This window comes from Lates calcarifer, linkage group LG19 (genome assembly GCF_001640805.2).
Source record: "Lates calcarifer isolate ASB-BC8 linkage group LG19, TLL_Latcal_v3, whole genome shotgun sequence".
In the NCBI taxonomy this organism is placed as follows: Eukaryota; Metazoa; Chordata; class Actinopteri; family Centropomidae; genus Lates; species Lates calcarifer.
The window spans coordinates 24,483,329-24,509,288 of NC_066851.1; the positions used below are offsets into that span (position 1 = coordinate 24,483,329).

Genomic DNA, 25,960 nt, shown 5'->3' on the forward strand with positions numbered 1-25,960 from the left:
TTAAAGTATCTGCATCCAGTGCATCAAAAAAAAAAAAAAAAAAAAAAAGACTGAAAAATCAATCACTATGCACTAAGGTGAGTGTTGTGTCAAAGTTCTTATTGTGGTTTAGAGTTCATATATTTATATATATATAGCACTTAAAAGTTAATCTTTGTGTCTGTTGTGTCACAGCTGCTGTTTAAGAGCAGGTTAACATGTCTATTGATTTTAGCTGTGACCATCACACATATTTAGAGCCAGCTGAAGATGGTTCGTAATGATCAGTGGAACCAGCTGAGAATAAAGACAGACTTTTTAACTTCCTGTGGTTCATTAATATTTCAATGAATGAAATAAACCACTGTGATGATATTCATTCAGTCAGTCAGGTTTCAGTGTTGGCCTTTAACTGAAATAATAATAAGTGACTTTTAACTAAAGTTTGGATTTTGAATCTGCTGCAACAACTTTGATCTTTCAGTTCAGAAGTTTGGTTTATTAAAAAATAAACAGCAAAAACGATTTTTCATAAAGCAAATGTGAGGAAGGAACCTGAACCCAGGACAACAGCTGCTGTGGAGGACCATGGCTGAAAGCTCCAGAAAAAGCTGGGAAATTCATCTTTAGTTGAAGTGTTTTATTTCTATCCACTGAGGAATACCATGAGATGTGGTTAAAAGCTCTGAAAAAAGGCTGTAAGTGAGGAGTTTTTCAGATCGTACAGTTTATTGTTTCTACATTTCTGGGATGGTTTTTCTTCAGCTCATTTAAAATGTACTTTAGATATAAAACAGAAATCTTTTTCATCCTAATTTTCTTTAGAGCCATAAGATGTGGTTTGAAGGTTTTTATTATTAATAAGTAAGTTGGACTTTAAGTGGAGTTTTTTTTCTGTTGAGATGTTTCTGAGGCTTCGGAGAATGGATGTATTTTAATCAGAATAAGACACAGATAAAGGCTTTAGAAGCTGTAACTAATGTCAGTGGTGCGCTGAAGAAGTTCTGAGTTGCCAGGTTGTGGAAACTTGTATTAGAAGCTGTAGGCACTGTGGATCTGTCCTCTGCGGGTCCAGTCTTTGGTCAGAGCCGCTAATGTCTCTGCTCTCAACAGTTTTCCCATTAGTTTGGGTTCTGGGTCCTCTCATCAGTTCTTCCAGAAGTTCGGGTTCTGGGCCATCCTCCTCTGGAAGTTTTCATACCACTTGAGCACGCAGCTGGACGGGATGAAGGTCTCGGTCGGGTTCGGCGTCATCTGCGCCTGCGACACGGCGAAGGAGGAGGCGAAGTTGTAGAGACTGTCCAGCATCTTCTGGGTGAACTGCAGGAACGAGTCCACGGTGGACACGGCGGCGCTGGACACCGGGATCTGCTGGGCCAGCTGCTCCAGAGCCTCCACCGACACTCCGACCTGGGCCACGGAGGGGGACGAGGAGGAGGCCATGGTGCCGAACGGGTGCGCCCCGCCCTCCCCGGCCTTCAGCCCGGAGATCTTAAAGATGGCACTGGGCTTGTCGTTCGTGATGAAGCCGAGCAGCTGCCACACCGGACCGCCGCTCGCCGGGTCCGGGAAGGAGAAGTAGACGGCGCCGCCCATGCCGGCGGGGAACGGCACGGTACCGAGCATGAACACCACCACGTGGTTCACGTTCTCATAGTCCGGCAGGTTGAACACGAACTTGTCCGAGGCGACCTGCACCGCGTCCGTCTGCACCAACCTGCCGGCGACCAGACAGCCGAACATGCCCGAGGACTGCCCGTTAGCCGTTAGCCTTTAGCTTAGCCTCTTAGCTGCTCGCCCCGACCGGCTAACAGCTAGCGCAGTTGTTTATCCGGGACAATACGGTGGAATAAATCCCGCCGCCGCTGACACACAACATTAACGGAGCTGGAACAGGACGGTGGAAACTTCTAGCACCGTCTGTCATGCCAGTACCTGCCCACTGCGGTTGCTGCTCGGCTATCGACTTAGCAGGCTGTGGGGAAGATTTAGCCCGTCGCTTCAGCTTACAGGCAGATCTGTCTCACCTCTGCGCTCAGCTGCGGCTTTTTCGACGAGTACTGAGACTTTAAACCAGAAGTGTGACCGACAGCACTTTACTGGTCTGACCCAGCTGACAGGAGCAGGTTTCCGGTGAAGGAGTTCTTCCTGAAAGACTAAAGTTAGGGTAAAAACTGTCTCTCAAAGTTCTGTTGTTGACGATCGATGGTTCGGTAATCGACTAGTTCTTAGTAGCTGAGGGTACGAAGGTAGCGGGAGGGAAACCGGAAACAGACTTCTTCATTAACAAATTAAATGTCGACAAACAACCAGAAAATTTTAACCTCAAAAACAAACAAAAATGTAAATCTGAGTGAAGACATGAAGACGTGGATGGTGCTTTTTAAATTTTGTATTTCAGTTGAAAAAGTACAGCCAAGACCAACACAATTATATAAAGTATAAATTACAAGTTGTTATAATGTGCTACCTTCAGTGCAGTGTGTTTGTCTTTATTATTATCCATTCACTTTAATTCATTATTTACCTTTTATTTATGTCTTTATTTACAAACAGATGATAGCTGGTGCAACTGTCTGAATGTAAGGTGATGAGTTGTTGAAGAAAACATAGTGAACTGATACACACAGAAGTTTCGAATAAATCCAGTTTGTTTGATCTTATTTTGAAAAACCAGTAACCGGATGTGTACTCTGTCTGTTTCCGCTGACTTGACACTCTGCTCGGTTCAGCCGCGGGTTTGTCCGGAGACGTTTACAGCATCAGAACAAACGGAGATTAACTTTGTGGACCGACACCTTCCTGTGCGGATTAACGACTTTCACCGGACTCTCAGCAGGTAAACTCTCTCATTTTCATCCCGAGTTCGCGCGTAAACTTTGGTTCCGTTAGCTAACCCGGTTAGCCACCCGCTGCTAGCCGCGGAGCCTGTTACTCTGCAGTTTGTGTCTTCAGACGCTGTTGTGTGGTTTTCTGATGTAGCGGAGGACAGACGGGTGGAGGACCCAGCAGCTGCTGTTAGCTCAGTCTGCTACACGGTGACTGAAGCTGCGGAGAGTCTGCTTTACACAGAAGACCGTTTACAGTGGATCTTTAAACAGGTTCAGGTCCAGGTTCAGGCTGAGCAGGGTCTGACAGACCTGCTGAAGACCAGGAGTTATGTTGAAGTCTGGTTTTCAACCCGGTTCTGATCAGTTCAAGTTCATCACAGGAAGATGTTCTACCTGTTTTCACAAATGTAACCTGAGTTATTCCTGTGTCCACCTGCAGTGGTGAACAGGTGAACTCCAGGTGTGTGTTTCAGTACGCTGTGACATCACGGCTGGGTGTGGCTCCAGGTGCAGCCAGGTGTGGTCCTCCTGTGTCAGAGCTGCAGCTGTTGGTCTGTGTGGAGCTTTGGTCCTGCTGATGCTGATCAGTCAGCTTTTATAAAACCAGGTGTTGAGGAAGTTTTCTCTCCATCACCTCTTCAGCCTCTTCAGGAACACGTCTGTTATTTTTAGAGTTTCCCTGAGTCTCTGTGAACTCTGTGTGTGTGTGTGTGTGTGTTAATGGAGTTGCTGCTGCTGAATAATTTATGAGCTGCTCTCTCTCTCAGATATTCCTCCGGCGTCTCTTCTCTCCCTCCTGTTCTGGTCTGATCCGCTCTGTTAGCTCTCAATGAGACACAGAGGCTGAAGTGTTCGGTGCAGAGACACAGGAACTGTCTCTGAATGCAGCACTGTCACAGACGCCCGGTTTCTCTCGTTGGCACCTGAACGCAGCGCAGTGCTGCGGTCCTTCTGTACAGGTGGAGCTTTGTGGTGTTTGTAGACCAGAACCAGAGACTGTGTTGGTTTGTTGTCTGGATGAAATCCATCCTCGCTGTCTTTGGCTGAACCCTGTTTGTTCCTTTGTCCTTTGTTTTTAACAGGATTTAGGAGAATGGCAGCACAGGACAGAAAACTCCCCCTTCACTGAGAGAGGAGGAGGAGGAGGAGGAGGAGGAGGAGGAGGATGGAGCGAGCTCACAGCCTCCTGCTGAACGAGGAGGTGTGCAGTCAGCTGAGTGAACATCAGAGAGCAGAGTTCATCTTTGAATGGCTGAACCACCTGAAGAAGCTTCTCCCGGCCACAGACAGGGTGAGAGCTGCAAATCAGACCTCCATGTTCACTCTGACGTTCAGTACGGAGGCCCGGAGAGGACATTTCTGTCACTGCTTCCCTCTCATGTTCTGTTTTCACACGAGCTGTAGAGAAGAAGAATCACTTTACTTTAGTTTCTCATCGATGTTTAATTATGTTTGATTAAACATAAAAATCATTCAACTTTCTCAGATTGAAAGATTTTCTAGTTTCCCACTTTCCTGTGACAGTAAACGCAACATTCAGGAATGAATAATGAGGACATTTTATTCACTAAACGATCAATTATTAACTATTAGAAACTGATCGAAGTCTCTGTGAGTCCACGTCCAGCAGATGGAGGTTGGAGGACCTGGACTTGAATCTGAGGTTTTCTCAGTCTGACATTGTTCTCCTCCCGTTCAGGTCCACATCAGACAGAACCAGCGGCGCCTGGTCGACCAGCTGTCGGCCGTTCTGATTGGCTCCCCCGGCCCGCCGACCCGCTGGCTGCTGGCCCACTGTCTGGCCCTGCTCTACCGCCTGGGAGACCCCGTACCCTCCAGCTTATTGGTGGAGAGGTGCAATGACATCATCCGCAGCAAAGACGACTCTCCGTCAGGCCTCCCGACCCGGCTGTAAGTCAGGCTGCGTTCATGCCCCCCCACAAAGACGGGGAAACAGAGCTGTCAAGTCAAACATTAAATCCTTTTGAGCTTAAGATGCTGCGTCAGGTTAAACAGGAAGTTCTGACTTTAGTCCAGGAAACAGGCAGAGGACTCAGCAGATATCTGATGTTGTGTCTGTGTTTCAGGGCGGCCGTGGCGTGTCTCGGCGCTCTGTACGAGCAGCTCGGCCGGATGCTCGCCGGCTCCTTCAAAGACACTCTGGCCAACCTGCTGAAGGCCATGAAGAGCGCTGAGGTCTGTTCAATTCAATTCAATTCAATTCAATTTTATTTATATAGCGCCATATCACAACAACAGTCATCTCAAGGCACTTTTCATATAGAGCAGGTCTAGACCGTACTCTTTAAAATAGGTATTTACAGAGAGAGACCCAACAGATCCACCATGAGCAGCACCTAGGAGACAGTGGCAAGGAAAAACTTCCTTTTAAGAGGCAGAAACCTCGAGCAGAACCGGACTCAGGGTGGGCGGCCATCTGCCTCGACCGGTTGGGTTAAGAAGGAGAGAGAGGGGAGAGAGGGGGGGAGAGGGGGTAGAGAATAGCGAAAGAAGAACATAGCATAATTCACCTCCCAGCGTTTTCATGATTGATTCAGAAACAGCTGCAGGGTGTTATTCCAGGACAGGACACGTCATCAGACCTTTTTAAATCCATCGATCTAAAACAAAGCTGCGTCCAGTCCAGACTCCTCTGTAGCCTCAGCGGTAGTTGAAATGTTGAACCAGTCTTGGGTCCATCAGGTCCCTGTGGGTCCTGGTCCAGACTGTGCTGACCTCTGTGGCCCTGTGCTCCCTCTCTCAGTCTCAGGGTCGGTATGAGATCATGCTGAGCGTGGAGAGGATCCTGCGAGGTCTGGGCGTCAGCGCCGTGCCGTGTCACCGTGACGTCTACAAGGCGGCGAGAGCGTGTCTGACGGACCGATCCATGGCCGTACGCTGCGCCGCCACCAAGGTACAGTCACATGACTCCTGCTGACTCCATCAGGTGTCAGTGCAGCTGCAGAGAGTTTATGTTCTGCTTTCTGACTGTGTGTGTCAGTGTCTGCTGGAGCTGCAGAGGGAGGCCGTGTTCCTGTGGACCAGCGAGCTGGAGAACGTGGCCACGCTCTGCTTCAGAGCCTTCGAAGGATCCAGCTACAACGTCCGAGTGTCTGTGGCCAAACTGCTGGGAACTCTGCTGGCTGCTGCCGCGGAGCCCAGACAACCCAGCGGTACGAGCACAGAGGACGACTGCAGAGTAACACTGCAGCGATGAGCTCCTTTAAATCAGAGTGTGAGGTCGAGTCAACCAGGACAGTGACCATCATTAACTCTAACTTAATGTTAACAAGTGAAATCTACATCTCTCTCTGCTGTCTCCACTTCCTGTGGCTGTCTTTTCAAATTAAGATCAGATCAGATCAGATAATCCTTTATTAGTCCCACAGTGTCAGATTGCTGCAGCATAAGTGATTGAAAAGATAGAAAGAAGAAAACAAGATAAGGCTATAAAATATATACAACAGCATAAACATGACAATGTAATAAAAATATTAACAGAAGAGAAACATACACAGGACTTTATACACAGACAGAAAGTGAACTAAATACAGATATTGTACATTTGAAATGGAATTTCACACAGTGAGTGACTGATAGCAGCTGTTTGGATTAATTAAAGTGCAGAACCTAGTGAAAATGGTCCATGTGAGTCTGTGGTGAACTAGGAGCAGTGCTGGTTGTAGAGTCTGACAGCAGCAGGAAGGACCTGCCTCTCCTTCACACACTCTGGGTGAAGCAGCCTATCACTGAAGGAGCTGCTCAGTGCTGTCAGACTGTCCCGCAGGGGGTGGAGCTCATTGTCCATCAGGGTCCTCCTCTCTCCCACCACCTCCACAGGGTAAAGGGGACGCCCCAGGACAGAGCTGGCTTTCTTGATCAGCTTGTCCAGTCTCTTCCTGTCCACTGCCCCAGCAGACCACTCCATAGAAGATGGCTGATAACATCACAGTGTCATAAAAACTGGAAACAGCAGAAACATGTAGAGACATAAAGTTCAGAGCTCGGCTCTGAAATATGACCTCCTCCCCTCTGAGGGTGATGGTCTGTGGGTATATTGAGTCTGTGGAGTCTTCCTCTGTGCTCAGATGGAGAAATGATTTCTCTCTGTTTCCTCCACAGCAGGTCCCAGACAGGGGGGGCGGGGGCGGAGCTCTCTGGAGGAGGTGATGGATTTGTTGACGGCGGGGTTCCTGCGGGGCGGGGCGGGTTTCCTCCGAGCCAGCGGAGACATGTTGAAGGGGACGAGCTCCGTCAGCAAGGACATCCGCATCGGAGTCACACAGGTGAGTGCTTACTGACTTTACCTGAGGAGCAGAGTGACACGATCAGACTCAGACCTCCTCCTCCTCCTCCTCCTCCTCCTCAGGCCTGCGTGGTCTTCGTCTCCACCCTGGGAGGCTCCTGGCTGGAGGCGAACTTCCCGGCCTTCCTGTCCCTGCTGATGGAGCTGGCGTCGCACGGCAGAGCCACGCAGACGCCGGGCGACGCCGCCGTGACCCGCCGCTGCGTCTCCTTCATCCTGAGGAGCACCCTGGGCTCCCTGCTGGGAGAGAAGGCCCAGACCAACGCCGTCAAACAGCTCTGCCTCGCTGTGGCCTCGCACAAACGAGCCATCGGTGAGTGTGTGTGTGTGTGTGTGTGTGTGTGTGTGTGGTCGACAGTCAGGTCGAGGGAGTGATGTTAAAAATGTCCAGGGTGGATGGATCCAGGAGAAAACTGTTGAGAAGCTGCAGGTTGACTGAGGCAGTGACGGCGCTGATAAAAACCAGCAGTGACTGTGACTCACTGTAAATGTGAAACAGGTTCATGTGCAGCACGATGAAGTGTTTCTGGTTTGACTGATGCTTCAGTGTTAACCTGTGTGTGTGTGTGTGTGTGTTCAGATGCGGCTCTGACTGATGGGAACGTGGAGACCAGAGTGTCGTCTGCAGACGTCTCAGCCAGTCAGCATGTGCTGGTCTGCTGCCTGCTGGAGCTGGGAGGCCTGGTTCAGGGTCTGGGATCCACTGCAGCCCCCCTCCTCGCTGACAGCAGCACAGCTCTCCTGGACACGGTGATCTCCGTCCTCCTCCACCCGGCGCCGTCGGCCCGGCTCGCCGCCGCCTGGTGCCTGCGCTGCGTCGCCGTGGCGATGCCATCCCAGCGATCCCCGCTGCTGGAGCGCTGCGCCGAGCGGCTGGTGGCGCTGAAGTCCTCGCCCGAGGCCGTGGCCGGGTACGGAGCCGCCGTCGCCGCCCTGGTGGCCTCGGTGCAGCGCTGCCCCCTGGGAATACCACAAACCAAGGGCCAGGTGGGTCAGCGACACGGCGTCAGCCGGAACAGGAAGTCCGAGCGCTGCTGTTGTCCTCTCTAACGTCAGAGTCTCTGTGTGCAGGTGGTCCTGGGTCTGGCCGAGGACCTGCTCCGCTCAGCGTCTCAGAACAGTCGGATCTCTCTGCAGAGGACTCAGGCCGGCTGGCTGCTCGTCTCCGCCCTCATCACTCTGGGTACTGACCTCTGCTGACCTCTGACCTCTGACCTCAGCACCGTCATTGTTTTCACTGTTCCTCTGTGTCCAGGTCCTGCTGTGGTGGAGCACCACCTCCCCCGCCTCCTCCTCCTGTGGCGCTGTGTGTTCCCCGCCTCACTGAGGGAGCAGGAGATGGAGCTGCGACGAGGGGACTACTTCACGTGGCAGGTTACGCTGGAGGGACGTGCGGGGGCGCTCTGCGGTCAGTGCAGGCTGTATTACTACACCTGTCTGTGTGTGTGTGTAGGAGGTGTGAGCTGGTCTGAACTGTGTGTGTGTGTGTGTGTGTGTGAACAGCCATGAAGAACCTGCTGCTGCACTGCAGGGAGCTCGTCACCGATGACATCATCAGCCGTCTGCTCACGCCATTGGCCTGCGCCGTGACGCTCCTCACCAAGTCAGTCCTTCACTTCCTCCTCTCCTTCCTCTCTCCTTCCTCTTCTTCCTCCTCTTCTCCTCTCTCTTCCTCCTCTTCTTCCTCTCCTTCCCTCTCCTCCTCTTCTTCCCTCCTCCTTCCTCTCTCCTCCTCTCCTTCCTCTTCTTCCCTCTCCTTCTCCTCTTCCTCCTCTCCTTCCTCCTCTCCTTCCTCCTCTCCTTCCTCCTCTTCCTCCTCTTCCTCCTCTCCTTCCTCTCCTTCCTCCCTCCTTCCTCCTCTTCCTCTTCCTGATTAAAAACCTCCTCTTGCTCCCTCTCTCCCCTCCCCTCTCTTCCTGCAGGTTGCCTTCTCTCCTCAGGTCTTACAGCAGTTCAGTTCGTAGCTGGTCGCTCGTCTACAGACTCAGAGTCTATGAGCTGCTCGCTCTGCTGCCTCCTCACACCTACCAAGGTAACAACACTCCCTCCTTCCACTCCCTCCCTTCCACTCCTCCTCCTTCACTCTGTCCTTCACTTCCCTCCTTCACTCTGTCCCTTCACTCCTCCTTCACTCTGTCCCTTCCACTCCTCCTTCACTCCCTCCTTCACTCCTCCTCCTTCACTCTGTCCTTCACTCCCTCCCTTCACTCTGTCCTTCACTCCTCCTTCACTCCTCCTCCTTCACTCCTCCTTCACTCTTTTCTCTCTCTGTCTCCTGTAAATATTTCAATCACTTCATTGTTTTGTCTTTAAAATGTCAGAAAGGTGAAACAGTGAATCAGTTTCCTGGAGCTAGATATTCATCAGTTAATGGATTGATTGATTGATTGATTGATTGATTGGTTGATTGGATTGATAAATGGATGGTCTCCTCCTCCTGCAGAGAGTTTTGGTTTGGTGATGAACCAGCTGGTCTCAGATCTGTCCGGTCAGGACAACCTGAACCAGCCGTGTTCAGACCTCACCCTGCTGCCCCCCTCTGTCACCGTGACGACCTGCCGCTGGTCGGCCCCGCCCTCCACGACACCGACCACAGATACATCGAGGAACAGGTGACGCTGCGTCCTGCACCTTCACACAGGTGAGACAAACTGAGCGCAGGACTGAGTGACGGTGTGTGTCTGTGCTTCAGCTCCATGGCAGCAGCGTGGGCGGAGGCTCCCTGGACCACGACCCCTTCAGTCTGTGTGACAGCGCCGACGACGCTCCCGCTCCTCTTCCTCCTCCCGTCACTCTGACCGCCGCCGCCGCCCGCCTCTTTGGAGCTCTGTTCCCCCACATCATCTCCGCTCAGAGGTAACGCAGAAAACGCCACGTCATTGTTTTCTTTAGGAGGAGGAGCTTGTGTTTAAGGAGAAACTGTGTGTGGGTTGTAGAGTGAAGATACTGGAGCAGTTTGTGGAGGCAGTGAATCAGCTGAAGGGTCAGCGGCAGCAGACCGTCCAGACACACGTCTGTGCTGCCCTCTGCAGTCTGCTCAAGGTACGACACCTGTCGACGGGCGTCACATCGACGCTGCAGACAGAACATGAGGAGAACACGTGCAGGACGGATGTTATATATATATATAATGTGCATTGTTCATGTTTAAAGCTGCATAAGTTCCATGTTTGTCCACCGGGGGCAGAACTCTGCTACAGGCTGAGAAACATGAACCTCAGACATATTGTTGCTACTAAACTAACCTGGTTCCTCCTCCTCAGCACCAGGGCAGTATTCGGGGCTCCCTGGGACCAGATGAGATCCGCTCCCCGGCGCTGTCCCTCCTGACGGGGGCGCTGGAGAGCAGCAGTGCCCTGCTGCGCTGCCTGGCTGTTGAAGGTCTGGCCCGGCTGGTGCAGGTGGTCGGAGACCCCGGCTTCACCGTCTCTGTCTCGCTGCTCTGCTTCGACAGGTGGGTGCACATCAACGGTTAGTTCACGGTCATCGGGTTAACACGGTTTCATTTTGACTTTTGAAAATCATTTTATTTTTTATTAGAGTAACTATTCATTAAGAAGAGAGCAGAGTTTTCTCATGAGATGAATTTATTTTTATTAGCACGTGAAACTGTCCTGGTCAGACACACTGTGTCAGTCTGATCCTAAAATAACAGGCTGAGAATAACAACTGAACAAACCAGAAATAGCAGAGAGAAGCTTTAAATAACAGTGAGAGCAGATCTGCAGTGGTGAGTCAGTCGTACTTTGTTCTGAAATCATCCAGACACATGATAAAACACTCTTAGATACAAAATGAACAAACTGTGTAAATGCAGCTGAGATCGTTTGATGATTATAACGAATACAGACAGAGAACAAAAACAAATCCCACACATGGACTGACAGAGCCAGGTTTCCAGACGCCGATCAGCCCTAAACTGAACAGTAAATATCTTCTGGTGTAAAAACGTGTCTGAAGTGTTCCTGAGGCTGGGACACCTCCAGCTGTGGTCTGGGTGGTGTCGGGATCAGGCTGCAGTTCTTAGCGGTGTTGATGTGACTGTGTTCAGGCTGAAGACGGCTCGGGACGCGGCCTCTCGCAGCGGCTACGCTCTGGCTCTGGGGGCGCTGCACCGCTACACCGGAGGAATCGGCTCACCTCAGCACCTGTCCACCTGCCTGGGAGTCCTGTTCACCCTGAGCCAGGACAGCACCTCACCTGAGGTCCAGGTACACCCACCTCTGTTCTGGATCGACCTGTGTACAGTCACATTTCCTGATCGTAAATGACTCTTTGGTTTTTTGAAAGAAGTCAGGACCAGAATAGAAACTCTCCTGTGTGTGTCGGGTCCAGACCTGGTCTCTCCACAGTCTGTCCCTGGTGGTGGACCTGGCAGGCGGTCTGTATCGAGCCCACGCCGAACCGTCCTTCGCTCTGGTTCTCCGGCTGCTGCTGTCGGCTCCGCCCACCCACCCGGAGGTTCACTACAGCCTGGGACGCTGCCTGCACGCCCTCATCACCTGCCTGGGCCCGGACCTGCAGGGTACCGCCCCCCCTCCATCACACCTGAGGCCGAGGAGGACTCAGGAGGTGCTGTGGATCTGACTGTGTGTGTTGTGTCTGTCAGGTGACGGGGCAGCGGTGTCCGGCCTGCGCTGCAGCTGCCTGGTGGGATGTGGAGTGATGCAGGCCAGTCCGGACTGTCTGGTCCAGGCCAGAGCCATTTCCTGTCTGCAGCAGCTGCACATGTTCTCACCTCCACACGTCAACCTGGCCAGCCTCGTACCTGCTCTGTGTGTGAGTGCACCTGAACACACCACGACCTCCCCCACACAACGATCAACACAGAAGGCTCATGTGTGTGTGTGTGTGTGTGTGTGTGTGTGTTTGACCCTGTCTTTGTCTTCCAGGAGCTCTTGTTGGATTATTCCTCGTTGGTAGGTCCTGAAGCTGCTGCCTGTCTCACCTTCTGCTCTGCCTCTGTTTTATTTTCTGTTGCTGCACAGTTGAAGTCAGACGATAGAAACACGTCGTCACATTTTGTTTGTTTGTTTGATTTTTTTAGTTTAAATGTTTAAAAACAGGAAACATCCCAAACTGAGTTTATCAGCTGAACCGAACCAAACAGAGCGAGTGATCGAACTCTCTCCTGTATTAAACTCTACAGAGACTGAGAGTTAAGTTAGAATGTGATAACTGAGTTTTTTAAACCAGGTTTCTGTTTCACTAACTTCATTATTAATCCTGTTTTTTTCTCAGTGTTTGAGCTTTAAAGTCTCTTCATCTTCTTGTTGTTTGCTTTGCAGCTAACTCAATAACACCGGCTCCTTCTGTTGTTTAACTTCCCCTCACCTCCCTTTGTTTTATACCTGACAGTGAAAGCACCAGAGTGTTTCCTCTGGACAGAGCTCACACATTCACCCAGTGATCATCACTGTGGAGATACATCACCTCAATTCATCAGTTCATCTGAAACGATCAGTCACACATTTTATAGATAAATTGATAATTGATCATTTGAACTTTAATATAAACGATGTTTAGTTTCTGAGTCTGGAGGAAACACTGACTGTAGCTGCATGTCTCCTCTGAACCTCAGACTGTTAACACCTGATGTCCAGGTACAAACTCTGTGTGTGTGTGTGTGTGTGTGTGTGTGTGCTTCAGGCCAACCTGTGCAGCTCGTACCTGTGTCTGCGTCGGGCCGTGGTGGCGTGTCTGCGGCAGCTCGTCCAGCGGGAGGCGCTGGAGGTCTCTGAACACGCTGTGACTCTGGTCAAAGAGCTGCCGAGACGAGACAACACACAACTCGGTGAGACACACACACACACACACACACACACACACACACACAGAGACTCACTGGTCCAAACAGGTTTGATGATGTGACATGTTGATGAGCGTATCGACTCGTTTTGGTTTCCCCTCATACGTGAACTCTCCTCCTGGTTTGTGTGCAGACGTCACTATAAAGGAAGTGGGTCTGGAGGGAGCTCTGTTCACCATGTTGGATCGGGAGTCAGATCCGGGTCTGAGGCGGGACATCCAGGAGACTCTGGTCCACATGATGACGTCCAGCGCCACCAGTGGGAAGCTGGGACACTGGCTCAAACTCTGCAAAGACGTCCTGTCTGCCAGCACCGGTGGGCTGAGGTTTCCTGTTTAGTTTAGGGTTTATAGCAGATGTATGTGGGCCTGATGAAGACCCTGAGATACTGGTTAAAGCTCTGGAGGGAGTGAGTCAGTGATGAACTGCGCCCTCTCTGTCCTCAGACTGTCTGGCTCCGGTGGAGGCGAGTCAGGAGAACGAGGAGGCGGACTCCTCCAGAGACGACGACTCCTCGGCCTTCAGGGCCCGGCAGGAGTCCGGCGGCCCGTTCATGGCCCTGCGCTGGGCCACGCGCCGCTTCGCCATGGAGTGCGTGTGTCGCATCGTGGCTCAGTGTGAAACCGCCGACCCGGCTCACTTCGACATGGCTCTGGCTCAGGAGCGACGCCTGCACGAGTCCACCGGTGAGACCCCTCCCCCCGAGGTTCAGGACCGGGGCCGGTTTGTGTTTGCATACTCGGACCTCGCTGACCTTTGACCTGTCTTTTCCTCAGACTTCCTGGTTCTTCACCTGGGCGACCTGGTCCGCATGGCGTTCATGGCAGCCACAGATCACAGTGACCAGCTGAGACTGGCCGGTCTTCAGACCCTGCTGGTCATCATCAGGAGGTTCTCAGCCATCCCTGAACCGGAGTTCCCGGGTCATGTGATCCTGGAGCAGTACCAGGCGAATGTAAGGAGTCAGTGAAGTACACACAGTCTGTGTCCTGACCTGAGAAAAGTCTGAACCTTAACCTTCAGTGTTTGTGTTTGAAGGTGGGAGCTGCTCTCAGACCAGCCTTCACTGCTGACGCTCCTCCTGACGTCACCTCCAAGGCCTGCCAGGTGATTAAATACTCTGATGCTGAGGACGATGTCGGCCCTGTCATCTGCTCTGACCTTTGACCTCGTCCTCTCCTCTGCAGGTCTGCAGCGCCTGGATTGCCAGCGGCGTCGTCAGTGACCTCCGCGACCTCCGGCGCGTCCATCAGCTCCTGGCCTCCTCGCTGGCTAAAGTCCAGGTCGGGACGGACACGTCCAGCCGGCTGTACAACGAGGCCACGGCTACCATGGAAACGCTGGCCGTCCTTAAGGCCTGGGCCGAGGTGGGTTTTAGTGTTTCCATGGAAACTCGAGTCCTGAAAGCCTGAGTCTGATCCCCGTCCTGTCGTCTCTCAGGTTTACATCGTAGCCGTTCAGCGGAGCAGACAGAGGGAGAGCCCCGACCTGTCCGTCTCCTCTCCGGCCAATGACAGCGCAGGCTCGGAGTCGGGAGGGGCGGGCCTCCTGAAGCTGGTCCAATCAGATTTGTCGACGCTGAGTCGTCTGTGGTTGGCGGCGCTGCAGGACTACGCCCTGCTGACTCTCCCACAGGAGTACGCACCACAGCTACCTGCAGCAGGTAGGACAGGAGGAGGGAGGGGGAGCAGGGGGAGGGACTTCCTGTTGGGAAATGATCTCAGGTCTGAGGAGCTGTGTTTTAAACTACATTCAAAATGTAAAATCTAATCTTATACATCGGACCGTGTTATAGTTCTAGTCCTCTGCTTCTAACAGTTGTTTCTATCATCGGTTAATAAAATGATTATTCATTGTTTGGTTCATAAAGTTTTCAGTTCCCAGAGAGACGTCGCCATCATGAATCAACAGAGAAAAGTTTCTGAACTTGACTCCACGTCACATTAACTCTCTCTCTCCGTCCTCCTCTTCGTCCAGGAGGCTCCTTCTACACAGCAGAGACGGTGAACCAGGCCCGAGCTCATTACTCCTCCTCCTGGGCTCCCATCCTCCACGCCACCTCCCTGTGGCTGCACAGCACAGGTGAGCGCTCCTCCTCCCTCCTCCTCCTCCTCCCTCCTCCTACATACAGACATGGTCGACAGTCCGCTGTGTGTTGCAGGTTTCCTGATGTCCGATGACTCACCTGCCAACCTGTCCCGACCGGCCACGCCCACCTCCATGGGACACACAGGCTCTGTGGGCGGAGCCAAGAGCCCGGAGGACGTCAACAGCGACAGACTGCACCTCATACTGGGTACAGACTGGTTTTAGTGCGACAGCCAGCAGAGACCAAACCCGGGTCTCTGAGTTCTGAGTGTGGTTGTTTTTCTCTGCTCAGGGATCAGCGTAGAGTTCCTGTGTTCTCCACACTCTGACGACCAGATGGAGAACATCACGTCGTGTCTGCGAGCTCTGCAGGCGCTGCTCGACGTCTCCTGGCCCCGGGCTAAGATCGGAAACGACCAGGTGAGACCACAGAATCCAGGTTAGAATCTGGACCAGAATCCAGACCAGGAGAGAGTTCAGATCAGTAACTTTCAAACACATTCAGACCAGGATCCAGGTGAGATTCCAAGTTTCCAAGTTCCCTAAGTTTCAAGATCAACATTTTCCCAAGAATTTTGACTAAATCCAGACCTGAATCCAGACCTGAATCCAGACCACAGTCCAGAGGAAAATTTAATTTAGACATTTCAGGCTAGAATCCAGAATCCAGGCTAGAGTGTAAACCCTCAAGGCCTGATAAGAGACTATAATCCAGACTGGAATCCTGAAGTCCAGGTAGGATTTCTAAACAGAATCCAGGCTAGAATTCAAGGCCAGAATCCAAACCAGACAAGTTCTGAGTTCCACATTCAAGACTCAGAGATTTGATTGGAATTCAGCCTTGATCTGGGCCAGAATCAGGAGTTTCTGAGCTAAGACTCAGACCAGATCTTTGCCAGATTCCAGACCAGATTTTAGAGATAAGTTGCTCTGGGTCAGTGCATTGGACAGACAGAACCACTCGTCTGTCAGTCTGTCCTCAGGGTGACGGTTAAAAGCTGAGGTTATTTCCTGTTGAGGTTTGTCTGTCTGTGTCCGTCCAGGCTCTGAGTGTGGAGCTGCTCAGCGTCCTCCACAGACTGATGGTGACCAGAGAGTCGGCGTCCGTTCAGCTCGCCGTCTTGGATTTACTGCGACAGATTGTGACGGCGGCTCAGGAGCACGTCAGGGAGAAACGCCACAGCGCAGAAGGTAAACACAGGTTCAGTCCTGACAGGGAGCTGGTGTTTGATTTTCTGGGTCGACACCTTCAGATCGAAATAAAAGTAAAAACAAAGCTGGTTTCTGGTCCAACATTGTGCTGGATTCTCTGCCTGAAGAGACGTTGTGTAAAACTTGTCACAGTGGATGACGGTGCAGCGGAGAAGGAGACGCTGCCAGAGTTCGGGGAGGGACGGGACACCGGCGGTTTGATTCCCGGGCGCTCCCTGGTGTTCGGAGCGCTGGAGCTCTGCCTCTGTGTCCTGGTGCGGAAACTCCCACAGCTCAGCCCCAAACTGGCCGGAACCAGTCCAACTGGTAAGAGGGGGGGGGCGGGTGATATCTGGTATCTAAGGTTACAAAGGGATGGAAAAGTTCCAGTAAATTTCCAGAAACTTTCTACGGCCAGTTAAGATGGAGAATTCTGGAAATATTGCTTTACAAATGAGAAATTTGGAGTAATTTATAAACTGTATGTTTTCCAAACATAAATCTAAACACGATGTAAACTGAGACACATTTAAACACTGAGATTTTAGTGAGTAGAACTTTAATCGATTCTTTCATTAAACAACAAAAAAACATGAATGTTGAATAAAATAAACAGAAACATGGTGTTAGCCTTTAGCATCTCTGATTTAGCAGCTTGCTAACTACTGTGGATGTATCTTTGCTGGTTAAACTTTAATCCCACAGATCAGATGTACTGATGACTAATCTGCAGCCTCCAGTTTATTCCTGTTAAGTCCCATGGAAAGTTTCCAGCTGTGATGCTGTGAGTGGCATAGAATCAGCTTCAGAAAATATTCAGACCCCTTCACTTTTTTCACATTTTATTTTGTTGTATTTTATATTTTAAATCTACACTCATAACCTATAATGACAAATACACTGACAATCAATGGAAACATACCAACGTGAAGATTAGAAAATATTTTATCATCTTGTTTTAAAAACAGAATATTACAGAGAGAACTCGACTTCTTTATTCACTAATGAACAAAAATAAAACCGTAACACCGGATCACTTCTTATAGCACTGTTGTTGTTATAGATTAACGTGATGTGTTTTTCACATATGAAAAGTTTGACAATAGAAAGAAAAAGCAAATAGTTCAACTAGAAAAGAAGAAGATGGAAATAAAAGAAGTGAAAAAGAAATAAACAGAGCTTTGGAATAATGAGACAGCAGGAGGACAGGTGCAGTTTAAGACGTTAAATTCTCTGACTTTTCCCTTTAAGAAATAAACAACATTATAAATCTGATCATCCTCTTTATCTCTGACTGATCTGTTCCACTGTCACAGAGACCTTCACTGGTAACATCCTCACTGGGAGATTATCCACAGTGAAAATGTATGGAAACATCTTCTCAGTGAAAGTGTGTGTGAAGGTGTGTATGTGTGTGTTAGTATCAGGATCAGAGAACGACAACTTTCCTCTGTTCCAGTCCAGATTCACTCTGATCCTCTGGAGATTCTTCTTCACTGAGAGATCAGTGAATGAAGCTGATGGTGACCATGCTGAGTATTTACCTCCATAGAACCATATTCTCCATAATCCAGACCATATGTCTCCCTTCCTCTGGACAGACTCTGCTGACACACCCAGTATCCAGTTTGTATTGTCTCCAACCTCGACGTCCCAGCTGTGAGTCCCTGAGTTAAAACCCTCAGAGCCCAGGACAGAGCAGTAATAATCAAATCTCTCTGGATTGTCAGGAAGCTGCTGTTCCTCTCCTGGTCTCAGACTGGTCAGATCTTCAGACAGGATCAGTCCTGGACGAGCAGTGTTTGGGTCCAGAACCACAGGACTGTAGGAGACCATGTCCTTCATCTTGTTCCAGATGTTGAAGGTCAGGTTGCCCAGGTGTTTGGCCTGGTCTATCAGAGCTCCTGAGAGCAGCTGGTGATCCTCCAGCAGGGGGCGCTGCTGGACTCTTTCCACTGCAGCCTTGTAGTTGTTGAGGAATGAGACGTCTTCAGCTCTCAGCTCGTCCTCTGTGGCTCTGACTGTGTGTGAAAGAGCTGCTATCTCTCTGCTCAGAGCCTCCATCTTCTCCTTCATCATCTGACTCTTCTGCTCCTCTTCCTCCCTCAGTGCAGCCATCCTGGCCTCCTCTTCCTCTTCTAGAAACTGGTGAAGCTTCTTAAACTGCTCCTTAATCTGCCTCTCTGTGTGTCGGGCCTGGACCTTAATGTGTTCTGCTGTTTGATCAAACTCCACTTTAACTTCTTCTAAACTCTCTAACTTCTTCTTTAAGGGCTCCAGAGTTTCCTGAAGTTCCTTCTTGTGTTGTCGTGCAGCTTCATCGATGGGTCTGAATCTGTGGTTGGAGTGTTTTTCTGAATCTCTGCAGACGACACACACTGGCTGCTGATGGTCCAGACAGAAGAGTTTGAGTTTCTCAGAGTGCAGACTGCAGAGAGCCTCTGAAGATCTCTGATCTCTCTCCTGTAAGAAGGACTCACACAGGTTCTTTAACACCAGGTTACAGGGTGGATCTACCTTTGAAGATCTTCTCTTACAAACTGGACAGTCTGGTGTTGGTTTCTCTCTCCACCATCTCTTCAGACAGTCTTTACAGAAGCTGTGGCTACATGACAGAAGAACAGGTTCTCTAAAGACCTCCTGACAGACCGGACAGCAGAGATCCTCCTCTAATCTGGAAGCCATTTAGTCTGAGTGAAGCTGAAAACACAGCAGACAGAAAGTACAGTCAGTCATGGCTCCCCTCCCTCCTCTACTAACTTCACTGAGATTCACTTTCACTTTGAGTGGTGGTTTTAGTCAAACTCACCTTCAGTGTGTGGAGAGTCAGCAGGTTGAAGCAGCAGTGTTGTAGTTTTCCTCTTTTCTCTCCTGTAGCTGGACTCACTCAGAGGAAGCTGTTAGTTTGGTCTGAAGGTGAATCTGATCAAATGTTTTTCAGCCTGTGTCTCTCTTTAGAGAAGAGGAACAAACTGTTTCCTGGTTTGTTTCAGGAGAGTCAGATCAGGGGTGGAGCCTGAAATGTTAACTGATAACGTGCAGCAGAGTTTCACAGCAGCTGTTTTAGTTCAGATGTAGCTGTAGTTTGAGCTCCTGTCAAACTTCATCATATTTCCTTTAATCTTCCAGATGTTTGAACTAAATGTTTGGATGTGAACTGTTCTCTTTCTCTTTCTGTGGAATGTCCAAAGATCCAAACCTTCTGAAAGGATGTTAGAAAATGTTTAAGACCAAAGTCCCTTTAGATATTAAACTCTGTGTGTTGGAATAAATCCAAAGGACTTAGAAAAACACTGAAACAGGATTTGGACGCTCCATCATCGAGAACGTGGATAAGAGAGTTTTCAGGTTGTATCAGTCTGAAAAGACTAACTTACATTGCTGAGAGCAAAAGAAAAGACTTTGATCAGTTCTTGGAAGCACATATGAACTCAGAGAAGAGCTGCTGCTCCTTCACATCTAAGGAGTCAGTTGAGGTGGTTCAGGGATCTGATCAGGATCTTCCTGGGCGCCTTCCTTTGGAGTTTTCCCAACTATGTCCAACTGGGAGGAGACCCCGGGGTAGATCCAGAACTTACTGGAGGGATTACATATTTCATCCGATCCGCTTTTGTCAAGATTAAATTCAAAGCATGAACCTGTCTCTGAACTTTGTCAGTTGTGTTGGATTTGGCTGTTTAATACCAACATTCAGCTCAGTGAAAGCAAGAGAGCTCTCTGAGGAAGGTCTTGGTCGACTGATGACTCAAATCTTCGACTATCTGAAAGGGTGTGAGTACTTTCTGAAGCCACTGTGTGTGTGTGAGGTGGTTTATGACTGTGGATGAGGAGCATACTCTTCATATCAGCTCTTCAGTTCGCAGCAGCACCAAAAACCAACCGTGCAACAGGAATAAAACAGTGACAGACCATCAGCCACTTTTCTGTGTCAAACAGGGAGAAAGTTTTAAGGTAACAGAGGGAAGAGGAGAAGAGGGGAGGAATCATCAGTGGAAGGAAACACTGAGGAAGAGAAGAAAGGAGGGACCTCTTAACTGAAATATTGTGTGTGTGTTCAGGTCCTGGAGGTTCGGTGTGGAGTCTGAGTGACAGCGACTGTCGACTGGTGGCGTCCGCTCTGTGTGTCCTGTCCGAGCTGCCGTCCGTCTGCTCCCCTGAAGGTTTGTGCTGCGCTCAGGTCGCACCATTCAAACAGAAGTCTTCAAATACTCGGCTGTTACACCTCAGAGATTTCAGAACGGGTGTTTGAACTTTGTGGAAAGCAACATTTCTTCAGTGAAAGCAAAAACTTCAGTTTTCACAGCAGCTCATTTTTCTGATTAATAATCCTTAATAACTAACTAATAACTTAATAACTCTCTGGTTCATTTGATGGGTGTTTGTCGTCCTGCAGGCAGCGTGTCCATCCTCCCCACTGTCCTCTACCTGCTGCTGGGAGTCCTCAGAGAGCTGGTCCACCAGCCCAGCACACACACTGGTAACACACACACACACACACACACACACACACACACATGAACACATTAAGTTGGACTGACTTGGTCCATAATAACAACGTCACAGTTTTAATGTAACTTTGTAAAACTTTAAAAAGATTATAATTATTTAATCTATATTTCTATATATATAAACTAGAATAAAATGAGATTAAATAGATAAAATCTTAATCATTTGAAGAATATGTAGTAAAACTTGATTGATAAAGTAACTTAATTCAATTCAATTTTTTTATTTATATAGCGCCATATCACAACAACAGTCATCTCAAGGCACTTTTCATATAGAGCAGGTCTAGACTCTTTAAAATAGGTATTTACAGAGAGAGACCCAACAGATCCACCATGAGCAGCAGTAGGAGACAGTGGAGAGGAAACGCTTCCTTAAATGACTTAAATGGTTGAATAAATTGAATAATGGTCATGAAACATACTAAGGTTTAACAGGTCTGAAGTTTGTGTCAGTGACTGTTCTTGTTGAACTGAAATAATGAAATAATCTTAAAAATAAAAGTTTAAAGGCCCGATGAAGCTGAGAAACACTGTGTGTTCTAAGGTTTATTGTTCAACTGTCGTATTGATTTATAGGAAAAACACGTTCTCAGTCTAAATCATTCTCGGTCCTGCTGCACAACAAACCTCTTCTATAACTGCTTCGTCTTCCAGGTGCTGTGGCGGCAGGTCCAGGGGGCGGGGCTGGTCTGGCTGTGGTGGTCCAGGCGGCTCTCCAGGCTCTGAAGTCCGTCCTGACGTCTCCGATGAGTCGACAGGAGAAGAGTCGAGGAGCCTGGAACCTGCTGCTGAGATCGGCTCTGAACACACTGCTGGGACTCTGGGACTCCGGTACAAACAACTCACCTGATCTCTGAAAGGATCTCTTCACTTTCCAGGGTGGAGGATTGTGTGTACATGTGTGTTTGTGTGTGTTCAGGGGCCTCTGGTTGTGTTGTGGATCAGATCAGCCTCCTCACGGCTCTGACCGTGTTCCTGCTGTCTGCTGGTCCTGACGTCTGCACCGTGGAGCCTCTGCACGCGCTCTGTCTGCAGCGCTTCACCGCCAGCATGGACGCCAAAGACCCGCTGGTCAGTACCACACAGAGAGTTTACACGTGTACATACGCTCACTGAACACCACATTCATACTGGGTACGTCCCAAAACCATTACACACCACCTCCAGCCTGAACTGTTGACACAGGACAGGTTGGTGGATTCAGATTCAGACTCAGACCATCCATCCAGACCAGGTGTTGTGTTTTCAAATGTGACCTCACAAACATGTTCATGGTTCACATTTATTACCTGCAGCTGGAGACTGGTTGGTGGAGGCGACGGTGAGGCAGAAATTCTAATTCCAGTCTTCATCCGTCTACAAATAAGCAGGTGTAAAGGTTCCTAATAAAGTGCTCACTGAGTATAACAAAATAACTGAAAACAGTGGAACCAAAGAGAAACTGGCTGATTTAGAGAAATGTGATAAAGTTTAGACTGAAATCAAAAACATCCATGAAGCTGAATCAGCCGGAGGAGAAAGTCCTCTCTGTAGACCTCAGTCTGTTTCTGAGTGGAAACCAGCAGCCTGCTGACCTGCATACTGGTTCAACTGGGACAGAGTGATGATGAAACTCAGCTCTACCTGCAGAGCTGAGTCTATTCTGGGACAGACGGAAGGTTTCTGACCCGAGAGGAACCAGGTCACTGCTGTGTGTGTGTGTGTGTGTGAAACTGAGTCAGTTCAGAAACTGAAGACAGACGATGTTTCTCTGCGTAAACTGGTTCTAATTATAAACAGAGGCAGAATGTTGTGGCTCAGGTTTCTAACAATGAATGAAGGTTTCCTCTGAGAAAAATGAGTTTATTCTGTAGCTGGTACCAAAAGTTCTCTCCAGAGTCACACCTCAGGAAAAGACTTTTAAAAAGAGTGAGTAGTAAAGTCTGGTTTGTAATGAACTCTGTCTCCTCCAGGTTGTGAGTCGGTGTTATCAGCTGCTGACGTCCGTGTTTCAGGCTCAGCCCGGCGTAGCCGTCCCGTACATCCAGGCCCTCGGTCCACCGCTGGTCCGGTTCCTCCAGGTACTGAACAAGAACTCTGAGCGTCTCAGTCTCTGAGGACAGAAGAGACACTTTGGATGAACTCTTTAATGGTTAAACATTGGAAAGATAAACTGCAGCAGATTATGATCTGATCAAATCTGAGTAAAAAGTCCTTGTGAGAGAAAGTGCAGCTGTTTGATCAGATGATGTGTTCACTGACTCGTCCTCAGAGGGTGGAGAGGAGTCGACCTCAGAGTCCAGAGGAGCTGCTGGGAGTCCTGGAAGGAGTCCGAGCCATGGAGGCTCTGGTCCAGGCTGCTGACGAGTCACAGCGTGAGTAGAACACAGTAGAGATGAGTAGAGACAGGTGGAGGGAGGACAGAGGGTTAAAACAGGTCTCAGTGTTTCCCAGAGATTCTGGCCTGAACCTGCTTCTCATGTGTCTCTGTTCTGGACCCTCAGGTCCTCAGCTGGCGGCCATCTTGCTCCCGCTCCTCATCTCCTTCCTCCTGGATGAGAACGCCCTCGGCTCTGCCCCCCCGGCGTCCCGGTCTCTCCACGAGGCGGCGCTCAAAGACCTGATGCGTCTCGGGCCTCAGCACTCAGGCGTCTTCAGGTACGCTCAGGACGACACGGGAAAATTAGATTCAGTGTGTGAATCTGCTGATCCAGGCAAATGAACCGGGACCAGAATCAGAACATTCAGGACTCTCAGACCTCAGGCTGATGTGATTTATTTCTCCTCCTCCTCAGGTCTCTCATCGCCTCGTCTCCTCACCTCAAGTCTCGTCTGGAAGCCGCCGTCAAAGGAAACCAGGAGAGTCTGAACGCTAAAGCTAGCAGCGCTAACCCAGCCGCCCGCAGCGGCGCCAAGTCGTCACCCAGCATCACCCTGAAAACCAACTTCCTGTGAGACGACTGACCACAGATCAGCAGCACGGAGGTTCATCACTACAGCCACCGACACTCTGTGCTGCGTTCACTGTCCCCCGGGACAAAGGGTAACATGAAGCATGAGGTTACTGTGGCTGCAGAATATTATCACATCACTTCCTCTTTCACAGGAAGTGAGAGGATCTTTTGTTGTTGAGTCTTAAACTTCCAGACGCTCTGTAAACGCTGCACGTCACTACTTTATATCATTTCCATTTACTGTCTCAGTTTTATCCCTTCACCCCCCCCGCACAGACTCACAGTGATGAGCTGATGATCGACAGCTGCAGATTCATTTCCAGCAGATACTGAAACCAGCAGGCATCAGATTTACAGGTGATGGGATAAAGCTGAAAACAGACATGTTCTCTATCAGTTTCTTTTATCTCCTCTTTTTACACAACGTTCAGAGAAACTTTGGTTTTATCAGCCGAGTGAACAGACCTGAGTCAAACAGCTGTGACACATCAGGGTCAAAGTTTAACAAAGATTTTAACAGCTGAGTCCTTTAACACTGAAGTGGACGTGTGGAGGTTTTTAGTTTAGAGACTGAAGTTGAAGTGTTAGTTTGGAGAAGACTCCGTTGACTCTGGCTGGTTTCAGACCTGCTGCCGTCTCCATGTTTCTGTCTCCTGCAGCGACATCTAGTGGTTCAGTCCCGACACATCTCCTCCTGTTGAACTGACAGAGACTTCATGGTGTCGTCTGTTTGCAGCCACATCACTGTGGTTTTTATTTTACACAGTTTGAGCTCTGAACAAAAACACCTGGATCCACATCAGGTGAAACATCGACATCAGGTGACACTGTCAAACTTTAAAAATATTTAATGATGGTATTTTAGCTGCAGGTCACAGATCAGTTCTCCACCTGCTGAAAACCGGGTGTGTGTGTTTATTTTATCCCCCAGGAGGCCCCGGGCGGGCGGGTGGTTGAGCAGCAGCAGTAACAGGTCTCTGCTGTTTGATCAGGTCTGTCACTCGAGGCTTTTATTTTGAAATACGTGTCATTTTGATGTAGAACCTGCAGCAGAATAAGCTGCTTTTCCTGTGTCACTAACGTTAAATGGAGGCCAGGGGTCAAAGGTCAGGACACAGTAACAGCTGACTCATCCTTTGACCCATGTCAATAACAGAGAAGAAGAAGAGATGATTTTATTTTTGTAGTAGAAGACAAATCACATGGAACAAGCTGAGGAGTTTAATGGAGGTACGGCAGCCTGTGAGGGACAGTTCAGCTTCTGTCAGCACTTTAGTTTAACAACACTACAGCGTCTGATTATCTGACACGTTGTGTTTGATCAGTGTAAAGGATGTTGAAGTTCAGTCGAAGGACTTTTATTGTCTAAATGTGAATCTTGGTATCACTTCCTGTAACGTCTCAGAACACTAAAGATTTACCTGCAATAACACGAACCAGGTGAGCTTCAGTCTTCCAGCTTCAGCCGCTTCTCTCTGCTTCACCTGGCCGTCTGTGCAGGTGTGAACTGAATGAATGAGTTAACTTGTTGTTTTCTAACGGCAGCGAATGAATAAAACACGTCTTTCTTCTAATTCAGGTTCCACTTCTTCTTCATTTGTCTTCAACAGACGGAGAAAGGGTCCAGATTGTTTTTCAATAAATTTACTGCAGCAAAACATTCTCCTCAGTCTGACTAATCTAAAAATAATGAAATGTACTTCAGACACAGAGAGAGTAAATGTGATGAACCCTCAGACGACATAATGAACAGTTTCAGTGATGAAGTAAAACAAACTGAAGCTGAATAATCAGTGAAAATCTGATCTGTGTTCGTTTCTGTCTGAGAGACTTTATTATTGAGTTTAACTGCAGACTGATTTATGTGTCTGTGTCTCCAGTTATCCTCTAACTGTGACAACCAGAGAACCTGAAGGCATCATGAAGACAGAGGAAATTCACAGGAGAAAAAAAAAACAATAAAAACAAAACTAGAAAAAGAAAAAAGACACAAAGAGGGAACAAACACTTTAAATCTGAAATATCAGTGGAATGTTCCTTTAAACAGACAGAGTTAGAAATGAGATGAAAATGTAGAAGCTTTCAGGATGAAACATCAGGCAGGATGGTGTCTCACATGAAAACCAGCTGATTGTGTTGTTGTGTTTCTCTGTTGTGAAACACTTTGGAAACTTTATCTGTGAACAGCTCCGCATGCTGCCTTCAGGGGCTGTCGGAAGCCCCACAGTGATCGAGATGAAACATGACGAAGACGTGATTAACACACTAACACACACCACACACGCTGCCTGCTTCTCAGACAGGTGAAGCCAAAA

The 25,960-nt window shown here is 49.2% G+C and overlaps 3 protein-coding genes across 5 annotated transcripts in view; 1 reads left to right on the top strand and 2 right to left on the bottom strand.

Moving 5' to 3' along the window:
• The window catches only part of LOC108873345 (zinc-binding protein A33-like), a 98,586-nt gene extending 79,373 nt beyond the window's left edge, over window positions 1–19,213 (bottom strand). Inside the window, exons 1-2 of one of the 3 annotated variants that reach the window (XM_051077923.1) lie at window positions 19,014–19,213; window positions 17,849–18,904 (exon numbers count right to left, since the gene is read on the bottom strand). In XM_051077923.1, coding sequence (XP_050933880.1) covers window positions 17,849–18,889 — 1,041 coding nt within the window. In that variant the 5' untranslated portion in view covers window positions 18,890–18,904; window positions 19,014–19,213. Of the gene's footprint in view, window positions 1–17,133; window positions 18,905–19,013 lie in introns of those variants that run through there. The other 2 variants (XM_051077922.1, XM_018661505.2) reach the window with 2 other exon arrangements.
• hikeshi (heat shock protein nuclear import factor hikeshi) lies at window positions 605–2,055 on the bottom strand. The gene has a single exon (XM_018661510.2). It carries the CDS (start codon window positions 1,720–1,722, stop codon window positions 1,126–1,128), a length of 597 nt encoding a protein of 198 aa, XP_018517026.1. The 5' UTR covers window positions 1,723–2,055; the 3' UTR covers window positions 605–1,125.
• On the top strand, window positions 2,662–25,219 carry heatr5a (HEAT repeat containing 5a). The gene is given in 41 exon segments (XM_018661504.2): window positions 2,662–2,818; window positions 3,893–4,101; window positions 4,510–4,721; window positions 4,898–5,006; window positions 5,575–5,724; window positions 5,812–5,983; window positions 6,936–7,096; window positions 7,180–7,429; window positions 7,697–8,103; window positions 8,188–8,299; window positions 8,372–8,524; window positions 8,620–8,719; window positions 9,039–9,148; window positions 9,560–9,649; window positions 9,652–9,728; window positions 9,809–9,972; window positions 10,053–10,158; window positions 10,380–10,570; window positions 11,168–11,327; window positions 11,452–11,641; window positions 11,726–11,895; window positions 12,766–12,910; window positions 13,059–13,241; window positions 13,372–13,611; window positions 13,702–13,880; window positions 13,964–14,032; window positions 14,113–14,292; window positions 14,366–14,588; window positions 14,903–15,007; window positions 15,087–15,221; window positions 15,306–15,433; window positions 16,057–16,204; window positions 16,358–16,531; window positions 20,263–20,364; window positions 20,598–20,681; window positions 21,367–21,543; window positions 21,632–21,783; window positions 22,665–22,772; window positions 22,964–23,066; window positions 23,196–23,349; window positions 23,487–25,219. Coding segments are annotated over 40 exon segments (6,159 nt in total). The 5' UTR covers window positions 2,662–2,818; window positions 3,893–3,975; the 3' UTR covers window positions 23,647–25,219.
• Window positions 25,220–25,960: the final 741 nt, after the last annotated feature.

Coding starts and splice junctions, on each gene's coding strand:
- hikeshi (XM_018661510.2), bottom strand. CDS start 1,722: ATGTTCGGCTGTCTGGTCGCCGGCAGGTTGGTGCAGACGGACGCGGTG.